The 19,655-nt window shown below is 35.3% G+C and overlaps 1 protein-coding gene across 1 annotated transcript in view; it reads left to right on the forward strand.

The window, feature by feature from the left end:
* LOC123547053 (WD repeat-containing protein 1-like) overlaps positions 1-19,105 on the forward strand; it is a 56,083-nt gene extending 36,978 nt beyond the window's left edge. Inside the window, exons 12-16 of the mRNA XM_045333816.2 lie at positions 604-688; positions 1,726-1,836; positions 4,719-4,895; positions 11,679-11,832; positions 15,271-19,105. Coding sequence (XP_045189751.1) covers positions 604-688; positions 1,726-1,836; positions 4,719-4,895; positions 11,679-11,832; positions 15,271-15,389 — 646 coding nt within the window. The 3' untranslated portion in view covers positions 15,390-19,105. The remainder of the gene's footprint in view (positions 1-603; positions 689-1,725; positions 1,837-4,718; positions 4,896-11,678; positions 11,833-15,270) is intronic.
* The last annotated feature ends 550 nt before the right edge of the window (positions 19,106-19,655 follow it).

A 19,655-nucleotide genomic window follows, 5' to 3' on the forward strand; every position in this document is an offset into this window, starting at 1 on the left:
TATAGGACTTATTTGAAATGTCATTGTTATTAGTTGGACAGAGACAATCAGGGTTGATAACTATGGACTGGTTTTATGTCAAGTTACATCCCTTTATTTTAAATTAAAATGGGTATATCTCCATAGCTAATGAAGATACTGATCTGAAATTTCATTTATGTCAAAAGATGTATTTGGCAGATCCTTCTTTTGTTCACTTACAATATTTATTTTTTTAATTACTTCCCTTTTACGTTACTATAAATAGGTTATTTTTAGTAACTTTTTTATTATTGGCCGTAGGGAAAAACCAAGACCACTTTTCTGTGAGACAACATGGATGATACCTCCACTTTTTAGGTGTATTTTGACATATCTATACCTTGCAAGAATTTTTTTTTCTTTTTGGTTAAATTTCTTCCGTTTGTTGTTCCTGTCCTTTGGACTTTGATATTTTACTGAGGACCTTGTTGTCCTCAAGCGCAATGATAACAGGTGAGCGATATAGGGCCATTGTGGCCCTCTGGTTCTGGGACGATCTGTGTATGAAAAGAATTGGAACCACTGCCTTACCCTTGCATGATCGTAAGAGGCGACTAATAAATAAATAATACTTTTTTACAGTTCCAATGCCAGTAAATTACCATCTCAGCCAAAGACATTGGCAGCCTTACCTAATGGAATTGCTGTGATAACCTGTATAGAACATGTAAGTATCAAGACAGAGTGATTATTCCCAGTGGGTTCAATATATACTTGGGCTGTCAAGTGAAGAAGAAATCTAGCTGGTTTGCAAAAGGTTGGTGGTTGTACCCAGGTGCCGGCCTGTGCCAATTCTGGTCTACGTTCATCATTAAAAGCTGGAAAGTCACCATATGACCATAACTTCTTTTTTTCAACAAGTGTGTTTGCAATTGTCAGCAAGTGTATCGTAGTAGCTACACATCACAACCAAATAAAACTTCTTTGCCATGGTAAAGCCAGCTGAATGACATACTATTAGGTCCAGTAAGTCTTGATTCTTTTTATGGAATTATACCCTTTTTGTACTGAGCCATATTTTTTCTTGTCTTTTTTTTTTCAACAATATTCTTGTTGCAATTGTCAGCAAGTTAGTATCTCAGTAACTACACATCACAACTAAATTAAATTTCCAAACTTAGCTTGGCTCTTTAGTTGTGGCATTTGAATTACTAAAAATTGTGAAAATTGGCAGTGTGGCTGTCTGAATTAAGTAGTCACCAAAGTTGGTCACTCTCTGACTCTGAGTCATTGCAGAGTTATGGCCCTTGAATTACTTAAAATTGGGAAAAGTGACAGTGTAGACTTAAAAACTTGAGCAGTTTTTATCCAATAGTCACCAAACTAAGAATGTTTACGGAAATATTATCTTGGCAAAGTTAGATAACCAACAAGATAGTCTTCATTGTTGTGGAGTTACAGCCCTTCAATTAGTCAAAATTGAAAAATAGACTACTACAATTCTCAGTAAGTGGAGTATTTTAAACATCGACAGTAATTTGCTGTGACAGGCATATTTTGTGGCAGTTTGGCCCTCGTGTTATCATGTAGCCTTTTATTTATTTATTGCAATGTCAAAATACAGAATTGACGATTGTCTAAATTTGATACAAACTTACAGAAATGAATCAGTTTCTTAGAAATATTATTGTATTCTCGCTACAGCTTTTAGAGAAATTTCTTATTCAAATCATGCAGAAAATAAATAAATGACATGCTTTGTAGATTGTTGTAGTTGACAAAGGTGATATTATGTTCGAACAAGCTGTTAAATTTGGACCTATCAGTGTAGATATCCATCCAGGACAGACTAGAGTTGCATTTGGTGGAAGTAAGGTAAGAAACTATATACTATCAGAAAAACCTTATAAACCTTGGTTTATTTATTTTTTTTTCAAGTAAACATGTTTTCTTTATTCAGAACCTGGACATAACCGGTTAATTACATACATAAACTCACCTGAACCAAATGTTCAGGCTATTGTGATGGTGCTTTGTCCGTCATTTGATGTTAGTTTTATACCTTTAGACTTCTCATGAACCGCTTTATGGATTATCACCAAACTTGGGCAGTAGCTTGTTAGGTCTGCTCTCAAATTTGTTAAAAATGGTTCCGCTTGACTGACTGGTCACCAGAGCTAAAAATAGAAAAACCTGTAAATGACTCCTCCACATCTTTATGGATCATCACAAAATTTGGTCTGTCACCTCTTTGTAAACATTTCTCTTAGATTTGTTCAAATGGTTTTGCTTCACTGATTTTAGAGGTCGCCAGAGCTAGAAGTGGAAAAAACACCTTTGAAGGTGGTCATTTGCAGTGAAACAACATTTTATGACATTTTTCACCAAATGTTTATCCACTCCATATCTTTTTTTTATCATTGAAAGGATTTTTTATAAAGTAGAATCAGTTGTTAGCCACATGAAAACAACATGCAGTGTGCAAAATGCATTTTAGTAGGTTCAGGGTCAAGGTCACACCAAGTCTTAGAGGTCAAAGGTCATGATCACATTTTAATGTTCCAGTCTCAAAATGGTGTCTAGGGGTATTAGTCACTTTTAGTGATAGCTCAAGTTAAAGGTCAAGGTCACAATGAATTAAAGACTAGCCCTTTGGCCTACAGCTTTCAGATGTTATTGGGTGATTGCCTGTAGTCTGTACTACCCCAATTATTTTATGAGTTGGTAAATCAAAGGTCATAGTTACATTGAACTAGGGATTGAAAATAGTTTCTGCTCGGTAACTAGAAATACTTAGGCTTTCTGCTTTTTATATGCTCGAATGGACATAATATTTTATATTGCAGAGTGTTTGTCCTTCTGTTTTATGTCGTAAGGGATGTATTATGAGGTGATGGAGGTTAGTTGTCCATCTGTTAGCATTTTATTTCTGCTTCAAAACTCCAGAAAGCTTTGACATATGATTCTCAAACTTGAAGAGAATATTGCTAGTGGACAGCGGATGACCGCAATTGATTTAGAGTCATTGAATGAAAGGTCACAGTTACTGTTAGTACTAAAACTGTTTCTGTTCAATATCATGTGACTGCCCTGTCTTCAAACTTGGCAGGCAAATTGGTCATGGGTAGTGGATGAGCCATATTGACTTTTAGGTCAGTGGGTCTGAGATCAAGGTCACTGTGACTGTTAGTACAAAAACAGTTTTTGCTCAATATATTGCAAATCCTTAAAATCCTCAAATTAATGGCAGGTACATTCCCCATGGGCAATGGATGATTTTGAGGTAAGTTGGTCAAAGGTCAAGGTCAGCATGCTGACCTTGAAACTGATAGCAGTTTCTGTTCAATATCTGGAGCACTTTTTGGAGTATTGCCTTCAAATTTTCGTAGACGATCACCACATGTTTTTTGGATCAGTACTTTAAGGGTTAAGGCTTACAGAATCCTTGAGATTAAAAACTGTTTGTGATTATTTACTTGGGCATGTCACCTTAAGACGTCGTAGGATAATCTCTTTTAAGTAGATAGATGACTCCTTTCATTTTTGAGGTCAAAGGTCAAGGACACATGATACAAAGTTACATTTCCACTTTCCTCGGAAAGATGTTCATTTTGTGTTTGGTGTATATGTGTTTTACAAACAGATCTTGTTAAAATTTGATTTTCGTAGTGGGATTGTCAAAATGAGATGAAGTTTAAAAGTGGAAGTTGCTGTTGATGTCAAATGGACAGCTGAAATGAATTTTCAGATTTATTTTCTTATAGCAGACAGCTGTTGTCAGTAGAACATTAAAATTACTGCCAAAATGGACTTCTGAAATAGAATTTTCAAATGTATGTTGCTGTAACTGTAAAATAGAAAAATGAGATAAAAGTTTAAAAGTGCAAAGATGTTGTAGGTGTCAAATAGACATGTAACAGTTTTCAAATCAAGCTGTTATTGCTGTCAAGTGGACAGGTAAAACAGAAAGGTTAGTCCCATTGAAAAGAATTCAGTCGTATCATAACAAATATATATATTACAAATATCCTTTTTAACTGAAGATAGTAACTAATTTTCATGAAAGTCCCGAAGGCAAACTGGAGTTATACTGTTTGTTAAATGCATCACCAGTAGTGTCCTCTATAAAGTGCAAAGAATTGTTTTAATGTGATTTATCACTTTAAAATATGAAAAATCCATGCATGCTTCCATTAAAACATGGAAATTGATGACATCACGTCAAAGAATTGTTTGGCGCCGTACAGGTGCCGATAAAGAGTGCTACCATATTGATCTACTATTATAGATAAAAGACATTTTAGAATCGAAATGATATAACAGCATGATGTTACAATTAAATTTGCACAAACTGTATAGATTCTTAGGCATGTAGTATAACTCAGTAGACATCTACACACTTGTTATTCGCAGGACGTGTTACTTCTCTTGTTTTAACACTTTTCAATCATGGTTATGCGTTGACGTCACGTCGACCTACTTATATTTGGTGACATACATGCACCATGAAATAGTGCTTCCTTATTTCATCTACTTGCTTACATAAAAGACATTGGAATTGAAATTATGTATATCAGAACTGTGTTTTAACATATCCTGACAATACGAATCGGTTATATGCCGTCGTTAAATTATTCTGCACAAGTATAAGCTCTTCTTGTTTCAATATGTTAAAAAATGAGCAGATTTTGTATAATTTCTTGAAATTTTTTTTTCTTATGTTTTAGAAAAGTTAATTGAAGACAGTTTATTTTCAGGAAATCCATATTTTTGAGTTGGATGGTACATCATTGAAGGGAATGAAGAGGATAGAATGTGATATAAATGATGACTGGACGTGTGTCCGCTTCTCCCCTGATGGAGCATATCTTGCAGCAGCTGGTGGAACTAAAAGATACACTGCTTTGTATAAATTGGAAGGTGATGATTTTAAGGTACATATAGCTTAGTACTATTTTACTCATTTCTGGTCTGTCTAGCTTATTTTTAGCCCACATCAGATGGTGGGCTATTCAAATCACTCTGCTTCCGTGGTCTGTCGTCCTTCTGTCCGTCCTTCAGTCCATCCTTCCGTCCGTTAACAATTTCTCGTTATCGCATCTCAGAACCTACTGGGGGATTTGGACTAAAACTTTGTCAGAATGATGTATTGGTACCCTAGTTGTGTCCGTCTGAAAATCAGACTGGTTCAACAATTTTTGAGTGAGTTATGGCCGTTTGTTTATTAGCTCACCTGTCACAAAGTGACAAAGTGAGCTATTGTGACCGCTTGATGTCCGTCGTGCGTTGTCAGTCATCCATCGTGCGTTGTTCATCAACAATTTCTAAAAAAATCTTATTCTTGAAAACCACTGGACAGAATTACACCAAACTTCACAGGAATGATCCTTGGGTGGCCCCCTTTCAAAATTGTTCAAAGAATTGAATTCCATGCAGAACTCTGGTTGCCATGGCAACCGAAAGGAAAAACTTCAAAAATCTTCTTTTCAAAAACCAGAAGCCCTAGAGCTTAGATATTTGGTGTGAAGCATTGCCTAGTGGACCTCTACCAAATTTGTTCAAATCATGACCCCGGGGTCAAAATTGACCCCGCCCCAGGGGTCACTTGATTTTACATAGGAAAATCTTAAAAAATCTTCTTCTCAAAAACCAGAAGCCCTAGAGCTTAGCTTTTGACATGTAGCATTGCCTAATGGACCTCTACTAAAGTTGTTCAAATCATGACCCCGGGGTCAAAATTGACCCCGGGGTCAAAATTGACCCCGCCCCAGGGGCCACTTGATTTAAGATAGGAAAATCTTCAAAAAAAATTCAAAAATAAACCAGAAGGCCTAGAGCTTAGATATTTGACATGTAGCATTGCCTATTGGACCTCTACAAAATTTGTTCAAATCATGACCCCCGGGGTCAAAATTGACCCCGCCCCAGGGGTCACTTGATTTTACTTAGGAAAATCTTCATAAATTTTCTAAAAATAAACCAGAATGCCTAGGTCTTAGATATTTGATATGTAGCATTGCCTAATAGACTTCTACAAACTTTGTTCAAATCATGACCCCCTGGTAAAATTTGCCCCGCCCCAGGGGTTACTTGATTGTACATCAGAAAATCTTTCAAAATTTTTTCTAAAAATCATCAGTTTGACATTTGAAACATGTCAAACTCATATTACTCAGGTGAGCGATCCAGGGTCATCTTGACCCTCTTGTTTTTATAATTTACATAGATTTATATAGGGAAAATCTTCTTGTCCAAAACCACAGGGCCTAGGGCTTTGATATTTTGTATGTGACATAATCTAGTGGCCCTCTACTGAGATTGTTCAAATTATTCCCCTAGGGTCAAATGTGGCCCAGCCCCGGGGGTCACATGGTTTACATAGACTTATATAGGGAAAAACTTTGAAAATCTTCTTGTCCAAAACCACAAAGTCTAGGGCTTTGATATTTGTAATGTAGCATCATCTACTAGTTCTCTACCAAATTTTTTCAAATTATTCCCCTAGGGACAAATATGGCCCCGCCCCGGGGGTCACAGTTTATATAGTCTTATATAGGGAAAAACTTTAAAAATCTTCTTGTCTATAACATACAACATTCATATTTGGACCACATGTATAGTTTTGAGTGGCTAGATAAACCTTGACATGAGTTTACCTTGATTTTTACCTAGTGACCTACTTTCACATTTCTGTAGCTACAGCCTTCAAATTTGGATCACTTGCGTAGGTTTGTGTACCGAAATAAACTTTGACCTTGACATTGACCTAGTGACCTACTTTCACATTTTTTGAAGGTACAGGCTTCAAATTTGGATCACATGCATAGTTTTGTGTTCCGAAATGAAATTTGACCTTGATTTTGACCAAGTGACCTACTTTAACATTTCTCAAGCTACAGCCTTCAAATTTGGACCACATTTATAGTTTTGTGTACCGAAATGAACTTTGACCTTGATCTTGACCTAGTGACTTACTTTCACATTTCTGTAGCTACAGCCTTCAAATTTGGACCACATGCATAGTTTTGTGTACAGAAATTAACTTTGACCTTGATCTTGACCTAGTGACCTACTTTCACATTTCTGTAGCTACAGCCTTCAAATTTGGACCACATGCATAGGTTTGTGTACCTAAATAAACTTTTACCTTGACATTGACCTAGTGACCTACTTTCACATTTTTGAAGGTACAGGTTTTGTGTTCCGAAATGAAATTTGGCCATAATTTTGACCTAGTGACCTACTTTCATATTTCTCAAGCTACAGCCTTCAAATTTAGACCACATGTATAGTTTTGTGTACCAAAATGAATTTTGACCTTGAGATTGGCCTAGTGACCTACTTTCGTATTTGTCAAGCTACAGGCTTCAAAATTGGACCACATGCATAGTTTTGTGTTCTGAATTGAAATTTGACCTTTATTTTTACCTAGTGCCTACTTTCACATTTCTCAAGCTACTGCCTTCAAATTTGAAGCACCTGCATAGTTATGTGTACCAAAATGAACGTTGGACTTGAAATTGATCTACCTACAGCTTTCAGATTTGGACTACATGCACAGTTTTGTGTACCGAAATGAACTTTGACCTTGAGCTAGTCTTGAAATTTGGAACATTCAAAAATCAGTCTGTGATCTCTTGTTTACAGTGGCCTCCTTGGCTGTATGGTTGAGGTCAGGTGCCCTCTGGGTTTCAGCCCTAGTTGTGTCATCATGTGAGGATGTCACCCAACTTGTTTAGGCCCCATAGTAACCCCATTTATTCCTGTACATATGTTCACATTCATATACACATATCCATTATCTGGGACACAATGTAAAATGCAGCAAAAATGTAACAATACATGCATACCCTTGATAGAATAAGCATAAATTGCAAACTTTTAATCAAATTTATCATATAATTATATGCATCTGTTCAATTATAATACTTCATATGTATATAGAAAGAAAGTTTCTGTTAAAAGTAAGGTGTGATATTGATTTATCTCCCCTTTCACATAAGCACAGATTATCTTTCCTTTCACACAGCACAGAATATCTCCCTTTTCGCATAACACAGATTATATCCCCTTGCCATCATTTTATAGCTTATTCCTGACTGTCTGCTACAATTAAATAAGAATTTCTGACAGTGCTGTGACATTCTATTCACTGATAAAAACTACTAGTATTTTTGCTACAAATGTAATCTTAACATGTATGAAGGGTTATGACAAGTGTCCTGATGCCTTTTCTATTTTCTTAACTACGTCTGACAGATATCTAGAATTTTGACCCTCTAATGACTGCCAGCTTTTTATAGGAAGATAAATAATTGCAAAAATATTAGAACAATGTATAACTTAAATATTCAAAACTTACTAAATACTTTGATAAAGTCCCTGATCATTTAGGTTGTTGATATTTTTAGCTCACCTGATCCAAAGGCTCATGGTGAGCTTTTTGTGACCGCTCAATGTTTGTAGTCCGTCGTCAGTCATCTGTCAACATTTTCTAAAAAAAATCTTCTTCTTGAAAACCTTTAGGCAGACTTACACTAAACTTCACAGGAATGATTTTTGGGTGGTCCCCTTTCAAAATCGTTCAAAGAATTTAATTTCATGCAGAACTCTGGTTGCCATGGCAACTGAAAGGAAAAACTTTAAAAATCTTCTTTTCCAAAGTTGCAAAGCGTAGAGCCTTGATATTTGGCATGTGACATTATCAGTCTGTCACATTTCATTTCCAGTCAATAACTGAAGAACCATTTGACCTAGATCCTTCAAACCTCATAGGATGATAGTTCTTGTGGAGTAGGTGATCCCTATTGTTTTTTGGGTCACTTGATTAAAGGTCAAGGTTGCAGGGGGCCTGAACATTGAAAACCATTTCTGATCAATAACTTGAGAACCACTTGACCCAGAATGTTGAAACCTCATGGGATGTTTGGACATGCAGAGTAGATGATCCCTTTTGATTTTGGGGTCACTCTTTCAAAGGCCAAGGTCACAGGGGCCAGAACATGAAAAACGTCTTCCAATCAGTAACTTGAGAACAATTTGACCCAGAACCTTTTAACTTCATGGAATGATTGGACATGCTGCTCTGATGATTCTTATTGCATTTCAGTAACTAGTTAACAGTCATTGTATCTTTGACTTTCGCTCCATCTCCCTATTGACTTCTTGCCTATTACTATGCTTTTGGGGAGACATGTGCTTTTCTACAAAAGCATCTTCTAGTTTAGATGCATTAACTTTTGGAAAATCACTTTTAATGCATAACATCTGAACTTCTTTGCTCTGTTACATTTTACATATATTGCTAAGTATAAATGTGGTGGGAGCCCTGATTGAAGTGAAGTGAAATGTACATGTGGGAAATTATGTAGGCCCTGAAATGTTTTATATAGTAAAATCCAACTTCTGAACTTTTGACAAAAATCAGCTTAAAAAATAGAATATTGGCATGTAAGAGGGTATAATTTTTAAAGGAGGGAGGAACATTATTGGGGAGTATAGAGAATATATTATTCACAATGCCCAACAATTTTCTTTGACAGCAGACGGTATATAAGATTCTTATTCAACATTCTTTAGGGAAATTTGTTTGCTCATCTGAACTTTGTTCAAGATGAGCTGTTGGTATAGATGAATGGTTCACCGTCCTGCATCGGTCATCAGTCATCCTGTATTACTATTTTAGCTTAGACTTTGTCTCTTCTGAAACTGATGGTTTGAAGAACACTAAACTTGTACTATCCTAGTGTGGACTTCTATTAAATTTATTCAAATGGTTTAGAAATGGTTTAGCTTGGCCTGTTTTAGGGGCAGCCAGAGCTAAAAATAGAAACTTCTTAAAATAACCTTTTCTTTTTGACCACTTGCTTGGTTTTCACCAAACTTCAAAATCCAAATTTGATCTAGGTCCTCTCTGAGTTTTTAGCTCACTTGAGCACGAAGTGCTCAAAGGTGAGCTTTTGTGATCGCCCTGTGTCCGTCCGTCATCCGTCGTCAACAGTTTGACTGTTAACACTCTAGAGGTCACATTTTTTGCCAAATCTTAATGAAACTTGGTCAGAATGTCACCCTCAATAAAATCTTAGACGAGTTAGATATTGGGTCATCTGGGGTCAAAAACTAGGTCACCAGGTCAAATCAAAGGAAAAGCTTGTTAACACAATAGAGGTCACATTTTTGACCCAGTCTTAATGAAACTTGGTCAGAATCATTCAGAATGTTACCCTTAATAAAATCTTGGACGAGTATGATATTGGGTCATCTGGGGTCAAAAACTAGGTCACCAGGTCAAATCAAAGGAAAAGATCAACACTCTAGAGGTAACATTTTTGGCCCAATCTTAATGAAACTTGGTCAGAATGTTACCCTTAATAAAATCTTGGACGAGTTCAAAATTGGGTCATCTGGGGTCAAAAACTAGGTCACCAGGTCAAATCAAAGGAAAAGCTTGTTAACACTCTAGAGGTCACATTTTTGGGCCAATCTGAATGAAACTTGATCAGAATGTTACCCTTAATAAAATCTTGACGAATTTGATATTGGGTCATCTGGGGTCAAAAACTAGGTCACCAGGTCAAATCAAAGGAAAAGCTTGTTATCACTCTAGAGGTCACATTTTTGGCCCAATCTTAATGAATTTTGGTCAGAATGTTACCCTTAATAAAATCTTGGACAAATTTGATATTGGGTCAACTGGGGTCAAAAACTAGGTCACCAGGTCAAATTAAAGGAATAGCTTGTTAACACTGTAGAGTCCACATTTATGACTTTATCTTAATGAAACTTGGTCAGAATGTTAATATTGATGATCTTAAGGTCCAGTTTGAATCTCGGTCATGTAGGCTCAAAAACTAGGTCACCCAGTCAAATCAAAGGAAAAGCTAGTTTACACTGTAATGGCCACATTTATGACAATATCTTAATGAAACTTGGTCAAAATGTTAATTTTGATGATCTATAGCTCAAGTTTAAATCTGGGTTAGGTGGGATCAAAAACTAGGTCACCGGGTCAAATCAAAGGAAAAGCTTGTTAACACTCTAGAAGCCATATTTATGATGTATCTTCATGAAACTTAGTCAGAATGTTAAACTTGATGATCTTTAGGACAAGTTTGAATCTGGGTCATGTTGGGTCAGAAACTAGGTATCTGGGTCAAATCAAAGGAAAAGCTAGTTAACACTTTAGAGGCCACATTTATGACCATATCTTAATGAAACTTGGTCAAAATGTTAATTTTGATGATCTTTAGGTCAAGTTTAAATATGGGCCAGGTGGGTTCAAAAACTAGGTCACTAGATCATATCAAAGGAAAAGCTTGTTAACACTCTAGAGGCCACATTTATGACTATGTCTTCATGAAACTTAGTCAGAATATTAAACTTGATGATCTTTATGTCAAGTTTGAATCTGGGTCATGTCGGGTCAGAAACTAGGTCACGAGGTCAAATCAAAGGAATAGCTAGTTAACATTTCAGAGGCAACATTTATGACCATATCTTAATGAAACTTGGTCAGAATATTAATCTTGATGATCTTTAGGTCAATAGGTCAGGTGAGCGATACAGGGCCTTCATGGCCCTCTTGTTTAACGAATTGCTTAACAGAATTTCACCAGACCTACTTAGAAGCAAAATTAGATGGTTAAGGTTATCTTCAGGTGAGTGACTTCGGCTCATTTTCAAGCCAGTCTCATATAAGATTTATTTTTAACTTCCAGGAGGTATATAAAACCACAAAACAAACTGGCAGAATATATTGTTTAGCTTGGAGTCCAGAGTCACGACAATTTGCTACCGGCAGTCTTGATGGAAGTCTAGCAGTCTGGTGTCTTGAGCCCAAATATGATAAAAGTCTATCTCATTATGAAAAATGTAAGTCTGTTTTGCATTTACTCTGAAATCATTTAACCTTTACCCTGCCAACTTTCTAAAATGGACTAGTCCATCTTTTAATCCGCGCAGTCTGGTCAGGATCCATGCTGTTCGCTAACGGTTTCTCTAATTACAGTAGACTTTAAAAGCGAACAGCATGGAGCCTGACCAGACTGCGCGGATGCGCAGGCTGGTCTGGATCCATGCTGGTCGCAAAGCCACTATGTTGGTTTTCCCATGGCATGGTTCATTTGTTCTTTAACAACACAAAAAGGAACTGAAAAAGTTGTCTCTTATAAACTTTGTCATGATGGACACTACTGATTCTGTCTTTGCGTCCAGTGTAGATTATGATCAGCGTGCACATCTGTGCAGTCTGATCATGATCTGCACTGTTGGTCATTCAGTCAGTATCTTTTTGGTAAGCACCCCTTTTAACATTTAATGGTACTGTCCAAATTGAAAGATGGACAAGTTCATTATAGAAATTTAGCAGGATAAGGGTTAATAGATATGGTCTCTTGAGCAAGTTTGACTGTACTTCTGGGATTTAATTTTATGTTTAGAGTTTACTATGATGTCTGCAGAAAGCTAGTTCCCGGCTAATATTTTGTGTTTTTACATGCCTGATTTTGAAATATCAAGACAGACATATATATTTGTAAATAGATTTTTAGAGGGGTATTTGCCTTTATCTGTATGACCATTTGGCCAAATTTATGTCATACATATCTCAAAAAGTATTTGACCTAGTACTACCATCATCAAACATCATAGGAGTGTTATTCAGCATGTGAAGCTGTTCACCGTGAGAGTTTTGTTCGGAATTTCAGTCAGCCTAAATGGCTTAAAAATTTGTGTAACATGTATCTCAAGAAATATTTGACCTAGTCATGAAACCGTATCGGAATATTTTTCAACATGGGCACCTGAGATTTTGTTTGGGATTTTATTCCACAAAACCATAGTAACTGTAACTAATGGTCCTTGCTTTAGTCAAAAATAAGCATTAAGGCATAAGTAACAGGTTTGTATAGCAATTATCGACATGGAATCATGAAACTTCATAGGAATGTTGTTAAGAATGTGAAGTTAAACACCCAGGTTTTATTTGGTATTTAAAGTCCAGGTACCTCACTATTACTTCCCCTACCTATACCCCACATAAAAATGTTTTTGTACTCTTTTTTTGTTTGTTTTTTTTTTTTAGCTCATCTGTTTTTTTTGAGTTATTGTCATCACTTGATCTGCATCGGCGTTGGCATCGATGTCGGCATTGGCATCAGTGTCGGCGTTGCCTGGTTAAGTTTTATTAGCTCATCTGATTTTTTGAAAAAAAATGATGAGTTATTGTCATCACTTGAGCGGTTGTCGGCGTCGGCGTCGGCGTCTGCGTCGGCGTTGCCTGGTTAAGTTTTATGTTTAGGTCAGCTTTTCTCCTAAACTATCAAAGCTATTGCTTTGAAACTTGGAATACTTGTTCACCATCATAAGCTGACCCTGTATAGCAAGAAACATAACTCCATCTTGATTTTTGCAAGATTTATGGCCCCTTTTGTACTTAGAAAATATCAGATTTCTTGGTTAAGTTTTATGTTTAGGTCAACTTTTCTCCTAAACTATCAAAGCTATTGCTTGAAACTTGGAATACTTGTTCACCATCATAAGCAGACCCTGTACATCAAGAAACATAATTCCATCTTGCTTTTTGCAAGAATTATTGCCCTTTTGGACTTAGAAAATCAGTTTTCTTGGTTAAGTTTTATGTTTAGGTCAGCTTTTCTCCTAAACTGTCAAAGCTATTGCTTTAAAACTTGCAACACTTGTTCACCATCATAAGTTGACCCTGTACAGCAAGAAACATAACTCCCTCCTGCTTTTTGCAAGATTTATGGCCCTTTTGGACTTAGAAAATATCAGATTTCTTGGTTAAGTTTTATGTTTAGGTCAACTTTTTCTCTTAAACTATCAAAGCTATTGCTTTGAAACTTGCAACACTTGTTCACCATCATAAGCTGACCCTGTACAGCAAGCAACATAACTCCATCCTGCTTTTTGCAATAATTATTGCCCCTTTTGGACTTAGAAAATCATTTTCTTGCTTGAGTATTATGTTTAAGTCCACTTTTCTCATAAACTATCAAACCTATTGCTTTAAAATTTGCAACAGTTTTTCACCATCATATGTGGACACTGAACATCAAGAAACATAACTCTATCCTGCTTTTTGCAAGAATGATGCCCCTTTTTAGACTTAGAAAATCATGGGTAGGACAATATTTCTATTACACAAAAAAAAATCAGATGAGCGTCAGCACCCGCAAGGCGGTGCTCTTGTGTTTAGGTCAGCTTTTCTCCTAAACTATCAAAGCTATTGCTTTAAAACTTGCAACACTTGTTCACCATCAATAGCTGACTCTGTACAGCAAGAAACATAACTCCATCCTGCTTTTGGCAAGAATTATGGCCCCTTTTGGACTTAGAAAATATCATATTTCTTTTAGGTCAGCTTTTCTCCTAAACTATCAAAGCTATTGCTTTAAAACTTACAACACTTGTTCACCATCAATAGCTGACTCTGTACAGCAAGAAACATAACTCCATTCTGCTTTTGGCAAGAATTATGGCCCCTTTTGGACTTAGAAAATATCAGATTTCTTGGTTAAGTTTTATGTTTAGGTCAGCTTTTCTCCTAAACTATCAAAGCTATTGCTTTAAAACTTGCAACATTTGTTCACCATCAATAGCTGACTTTGTACAGCAAGAAACATAACTCCATCCTGCTTTTTGCAAGAATTATGGCCCCTTTGGACTTAGAAAATATCAGATTTCTTGGTTAAGTTTTGCGTTTAGGTCAACTTTTTCCTTAACGGTCAAAAGCTATTGCTTTAAAACTTATAGCAGTTATTTGCCATTAAAAGCTGACTCTGCACAGCAAGAACCGTAACTCTACATTGCTTTTTGCAAGAATTATGGCCCCTTTTGGACTTAGAAAATCAGATTTCTTGGTTAAGTTTTGTGTTTAGGTCATCTTTTCTCCTAAACTATCAAAGCTATTGCTTTAAAACTTGCAACACTTGTTCACCATCAAAAGCTGACTCTGTACAGCAAGAAACATAACTCCATCCTGCTTTTTGCAAAACACACGGGTAGGACAATATTTCTATTATACAGAGACAAAAAAATCAGATGAGCATCTGCACCCACAAGGCGGTGCTTTTGTTTAGTTTCTTTAATCACGTTTTTCTTGATGATGTTTTGAAGCGTCCACCCCCACCCCCTACCTGATGACCCGCAATCCTGACCCAAGGTATATGAAAATTTTCTTTGTCATGCATTGTCAACTGCTGACCAAAAGTAGGGGTACCATTCTATGGACTCGCATCTAGTTTCTTTTGTCAATAACTGGAGTAATTGAATTTGGCTTTATACTTTCAGTTGCACACAAGAAAGCATATGTACAGAATGTGGCTTGGCTTTCAGAAAACGAATTAATCACTTCTAGTAATGATTGCTGCATCAGACAGTGGACAGTTAATGCGAGCAAGGGCAAATAATTGACTTTTAGAAGATTTCTGTTTGTAGATACACAAGTTGATATGGATTGGAAGTGTTGATTGGTGTGTTTATAATGTAGCTTGTGTATCAAGTATAGGTACTAGCTCAGGATTAGAGTCACATTTTTTTTAAATATCTTCGTTTGCACCTATATTAATATCAAATGTGTATGGGACATTGAAAACTAACAAAAGAAAAGAATCGAAAATTAGTTACTAGATATTGATTTTGTTTGGCACTTCAGATATGTCTCAATGAACTCTTTTATCCCGCTTATACATTAATTTTTTATTTCAAGGGGTCGAACTGTAAAATTTATGTAAAACGCCATTTTTTGTAAATTTTTGGATTACTTCAGTTCTTGCTCTAAAAGGAGGAGTGCTTTGCTTTAACATTTCTTTTAATGTATCAAAGTACTGTTAGCTACTGGATTATATGGATGTTGGATATTATACTGCATGTTTTTTTGTAACATTTTTGATGTAAGAAAGTTTAAAATTTAACATTTACCGATATTATCAAGCATAAACTTTGAAATTGTTACCATCTGCAGGCAGGAACAAGTGAATCTTTCTCTACATAAAGCTTTAAAGTTACATTATGACAAAAATTGTTTTGATTCGGCTTAAAAATGTATCAAGGAAACAAAACAAAAAAATGTTATTATTGTACTTTCTAGAATGGAGGTATTATGAATACATGTCCTTCAAGAGAAATATGTTTAATTTACAAAAAGTGCTAATTACTATTTTACACTGTCTTTATGTTATAACATGTCTTTCTTCAGGTCCAAAAGATTTATTCTTGGAGATATTGGAAAGGAGTGATGTGTTTCATAATGAGACATTAAATGCAAGCTGGAATTATTAAATGTAGTCCACTCCTTAGCGGAAAATACATACAGTTTTAAATGCTTCAGCTTGACTTTTTACCTTATCAAGAAGTGAAAATGTTACATAGACAGAATTCTCATTTGTAATATTCAGTATATACTGCATTAAAAGTGCTAAATCATGGGCTGATAGCGAAACTATCTTATTATTAATGAACAACATACAATAGTTTCGCGCTCAGCCTTCGAAATAATATATATTTAAACCTGTCATAAGCAGCCTATCAAGGGAAGGAGCGAAAGCAGCTCTTTTAAGACTGGTTTGAATGTATAGAAAATGGAAAAAAGGCCGTATAAGATAAGTGGCTGCTTAACTGAGGTGACTGCTTACACAGGTTGAACTGTATGTGTTATAGATATCTCTATGCAAATTGTGCAATTTTTCCTTTAATATGACACTACTGTTTGAGTAAATGTATAGATACCTGACTTCATTGTTGCATTGTACACCTGAACATAAGACAAACATTTAAATCTTGTTTGCAAAATTGTAAGTTTTGGTACATCACTTAGCGATATTTTTGTTGCCCTCTTCCCATTTGCGATATTTTTGTTGCCCTCTTCTCATTAGCGATATTTTTGTTGCCCTCTTCCCATTAGCGATATTTTTGTTGCCTCTTCCCATTATTTTTCTTTTTATCAAACTTCTTTCCATTTGATGTCTAGAATAGTTTAATAATATACTAAATTTATCCAAGTTAATACTTGGAACTATGATACAGAACAGACAGTAAGTTACATGCTTGTTTATCAGGGGTGGGGGGTGGGGGGAGGAGGGGAGTTAATTTGTAAATTTAAAAAAAAAAAAGATTGTAAAATTCATCAACTTGGGTGGCTATATTGTAGAAATTGCAGCTTTTGTCATTGCGAAGAACATGACATTGTAGAAAATGTTGTAAATAGAATAAAAGAGCTACAAATTGATTAATGTTTGTTTGCCTACATGGTAACTCAATAGTTTTAGAAGCTGATAAATTACCACTGTCATCCAAATAAGAAAAAATACAGCCAGTTTTCGTAATTTCATTTACTTCAGTAGGATACATTGAATGATGAATTCACCAACCAAAGCATAATATCTCCATTTATCACAAACTATTTTTCAACTTGACACTGGAGCTTAAAAATAGCCCAGTGATGGAGTTTTAGGCGAGGCAACACAAAAGATGATTGAGGGGTTGATTTTGTATTTTAGTGTGAGGAAAATATAATAAATCATTTTTGCATTGTTTAGCAGTTAGTAATTATTCAGTGCTAACTTCATAGTTATTCACACTAGTTATGTTTGCTTTTCACTAATTAATGCAAAAAATTGAGATCAGTTTTTATGTTGGTCCTACCTAAAATTGCATTTATCAAGGTTGTTTTGCACAATATTATGAAGATTTTATTTGAAATTCACAAATTTTATCATCTGCTGGATGTTTTGCAGGATAGACTTGGAAAGAACATAATCATAATGAAAAAAATTCAATTTTGTTGTCATCTTCTTGTTCAGTGTATATTTTAATGAAACTTTTCGCATTTGTAAATTTACATATTTTATATCATTTGGTGAAATAAAATGTAAATTTTTTTAGACATTAAGCCTTATTGGATAAAGTCTCAAATTTATGGCTAATTTTAGATCATTATTTGGAATGAAGATGTTAAGCCATGACTTCCTGTGTATACAGTATGTAGAACTTGTAGTCTGCATTTAGATTTCCTGTATAAAGCAGCCAGTCGAGGTAGTGACACAGTGTGACTGCTTGAGGCAGGTGGAAATAAGAATGAAATGTCAGTTTGGGAAGTAAGCAGACTGAAGAATTTAAGATTGTTAGAAATAAATGGAAAGTATTTGCGATAATCATTCTGGTATTCTTTTCAGAATGTAACAAGACGAATAGTTTCTCATCACTTTTTGCGTAGCCTAAGATCACCATTTTAACTGTGACATAATAGAGCACTAAGGGTATGCAAATGTATTTTAATTAACATAATTAGCTACACCTGTAAAATTACAGCTAATTGTATAGAGTTCATCATTTGATGTAATTAGTTGATACTTATCAGCGTGCTGCTACGTTTTTGTTACAGACCACCTGTTGTCAATGCATTACAATTTAATTGATAAATTGTTCCTTAACAATAGGCAGTGTTACCAGTGCATTATGGGTTTGTGATAATGACACGATAGAAACAAAATTAATCTATCATGTGCAAAATTTTGTAGAATACCACCAAACTAGAAACCTTGAAAAATGGAAAACACTTTAAAAAAATTAACAACTGATTTTAATAGTCTGAAATATTGAGTGCCTTCTACTGAAAACAACATTGTGAAACAGAAATCACATAATTTAAATAAAAAAATCTTAACAAGATCTTTGCACCAATGAAATGGACATTTCAGATCCTTTTGAACCATTGGGAACCTCTGTGGATCTAGTAAGTTTTTACTACAGGATTTATTAAAGAAAAGAAAATCCATTTTTGCATCATCTCTACATTTCTTGAGGTATTGGTAAAGGTGTGTATATTTACTGATAAAGATGTTCAAGACCTGTATTTGAAGTATTCACACTATAAACGTATTTATGCTATTGTTGTGTTTAAGTTTGTATGAACATTATTCACTATGAAAGAGATACTGCTGCTTATATTTTCCTGCAATATATGGTACACTCCCTCCTCGCAAAATGATGCTTTTGATAATATTTATCTATTTTTTCTTACACTAATCTTGTTATCATGTCTAATTTAAGGTAACTCTTAATAAAATCAGTGCAGGAGTCAAGATTCTGAACAAATTATATATAAACAATAAATCATTAATAACTATTTTTATCGTTTTTCTTGTTGTCTCCCTTGATATTTATTTTGTCACTTGTTTTCTTGTGTCAGCTGTTGTCACCCTTTTTACTTAGAATTTCAGGTTAAAGTTTTGGTGCACTCTCACTCTATCTCAGTTATTACTATATGGATTTGATACAAATTTAAAATAGTTATTCCACATCATCACCCACATCATATGACACAAGGTCCATAACTCTGGCACCAATTTTTCATGAATTATGCCCCTTTTTAGCTCACCTGAGCACAAAGTGCTCAGGGTGAGGTATTGTGATCGCTCACCATCCGGCGTCCGGCGTCCCAGGGGTCACTTGATTTTACATAGGAAAATCTTAAAAAATCTTCTTCTCAAAAACCAGAAGCCCTAGAGCTTAGATATTTGACATGTAGCATTGCCTAATGTACCTCTACTAAAATTGTTCAAATCATGACCCCAGGGTCAAAATTTACCTCGCCCCAGGGGTCACTTGACTTTACATAGAAAAATCTTCAAAATTTTTCTAAAAATCAACCAGAAGGCCTAGAGCTTAGATATTTC

Source organism: Mercenaria mercenaria, chromosome 9 (assembly GCF_021730395.1).
Source record: "Mercenaria mercenaria strain notata chromosome 9, MADL_Memer_1, whole genome shotgun sequence".
Classification (NCBI taxonomy): domain Eukaryota; kingdom Metazoa; phylum Mollusca; class Bivalvia; order Venerida; family Veneridae; genus Mercenaria; species Mercenaria mercenaria.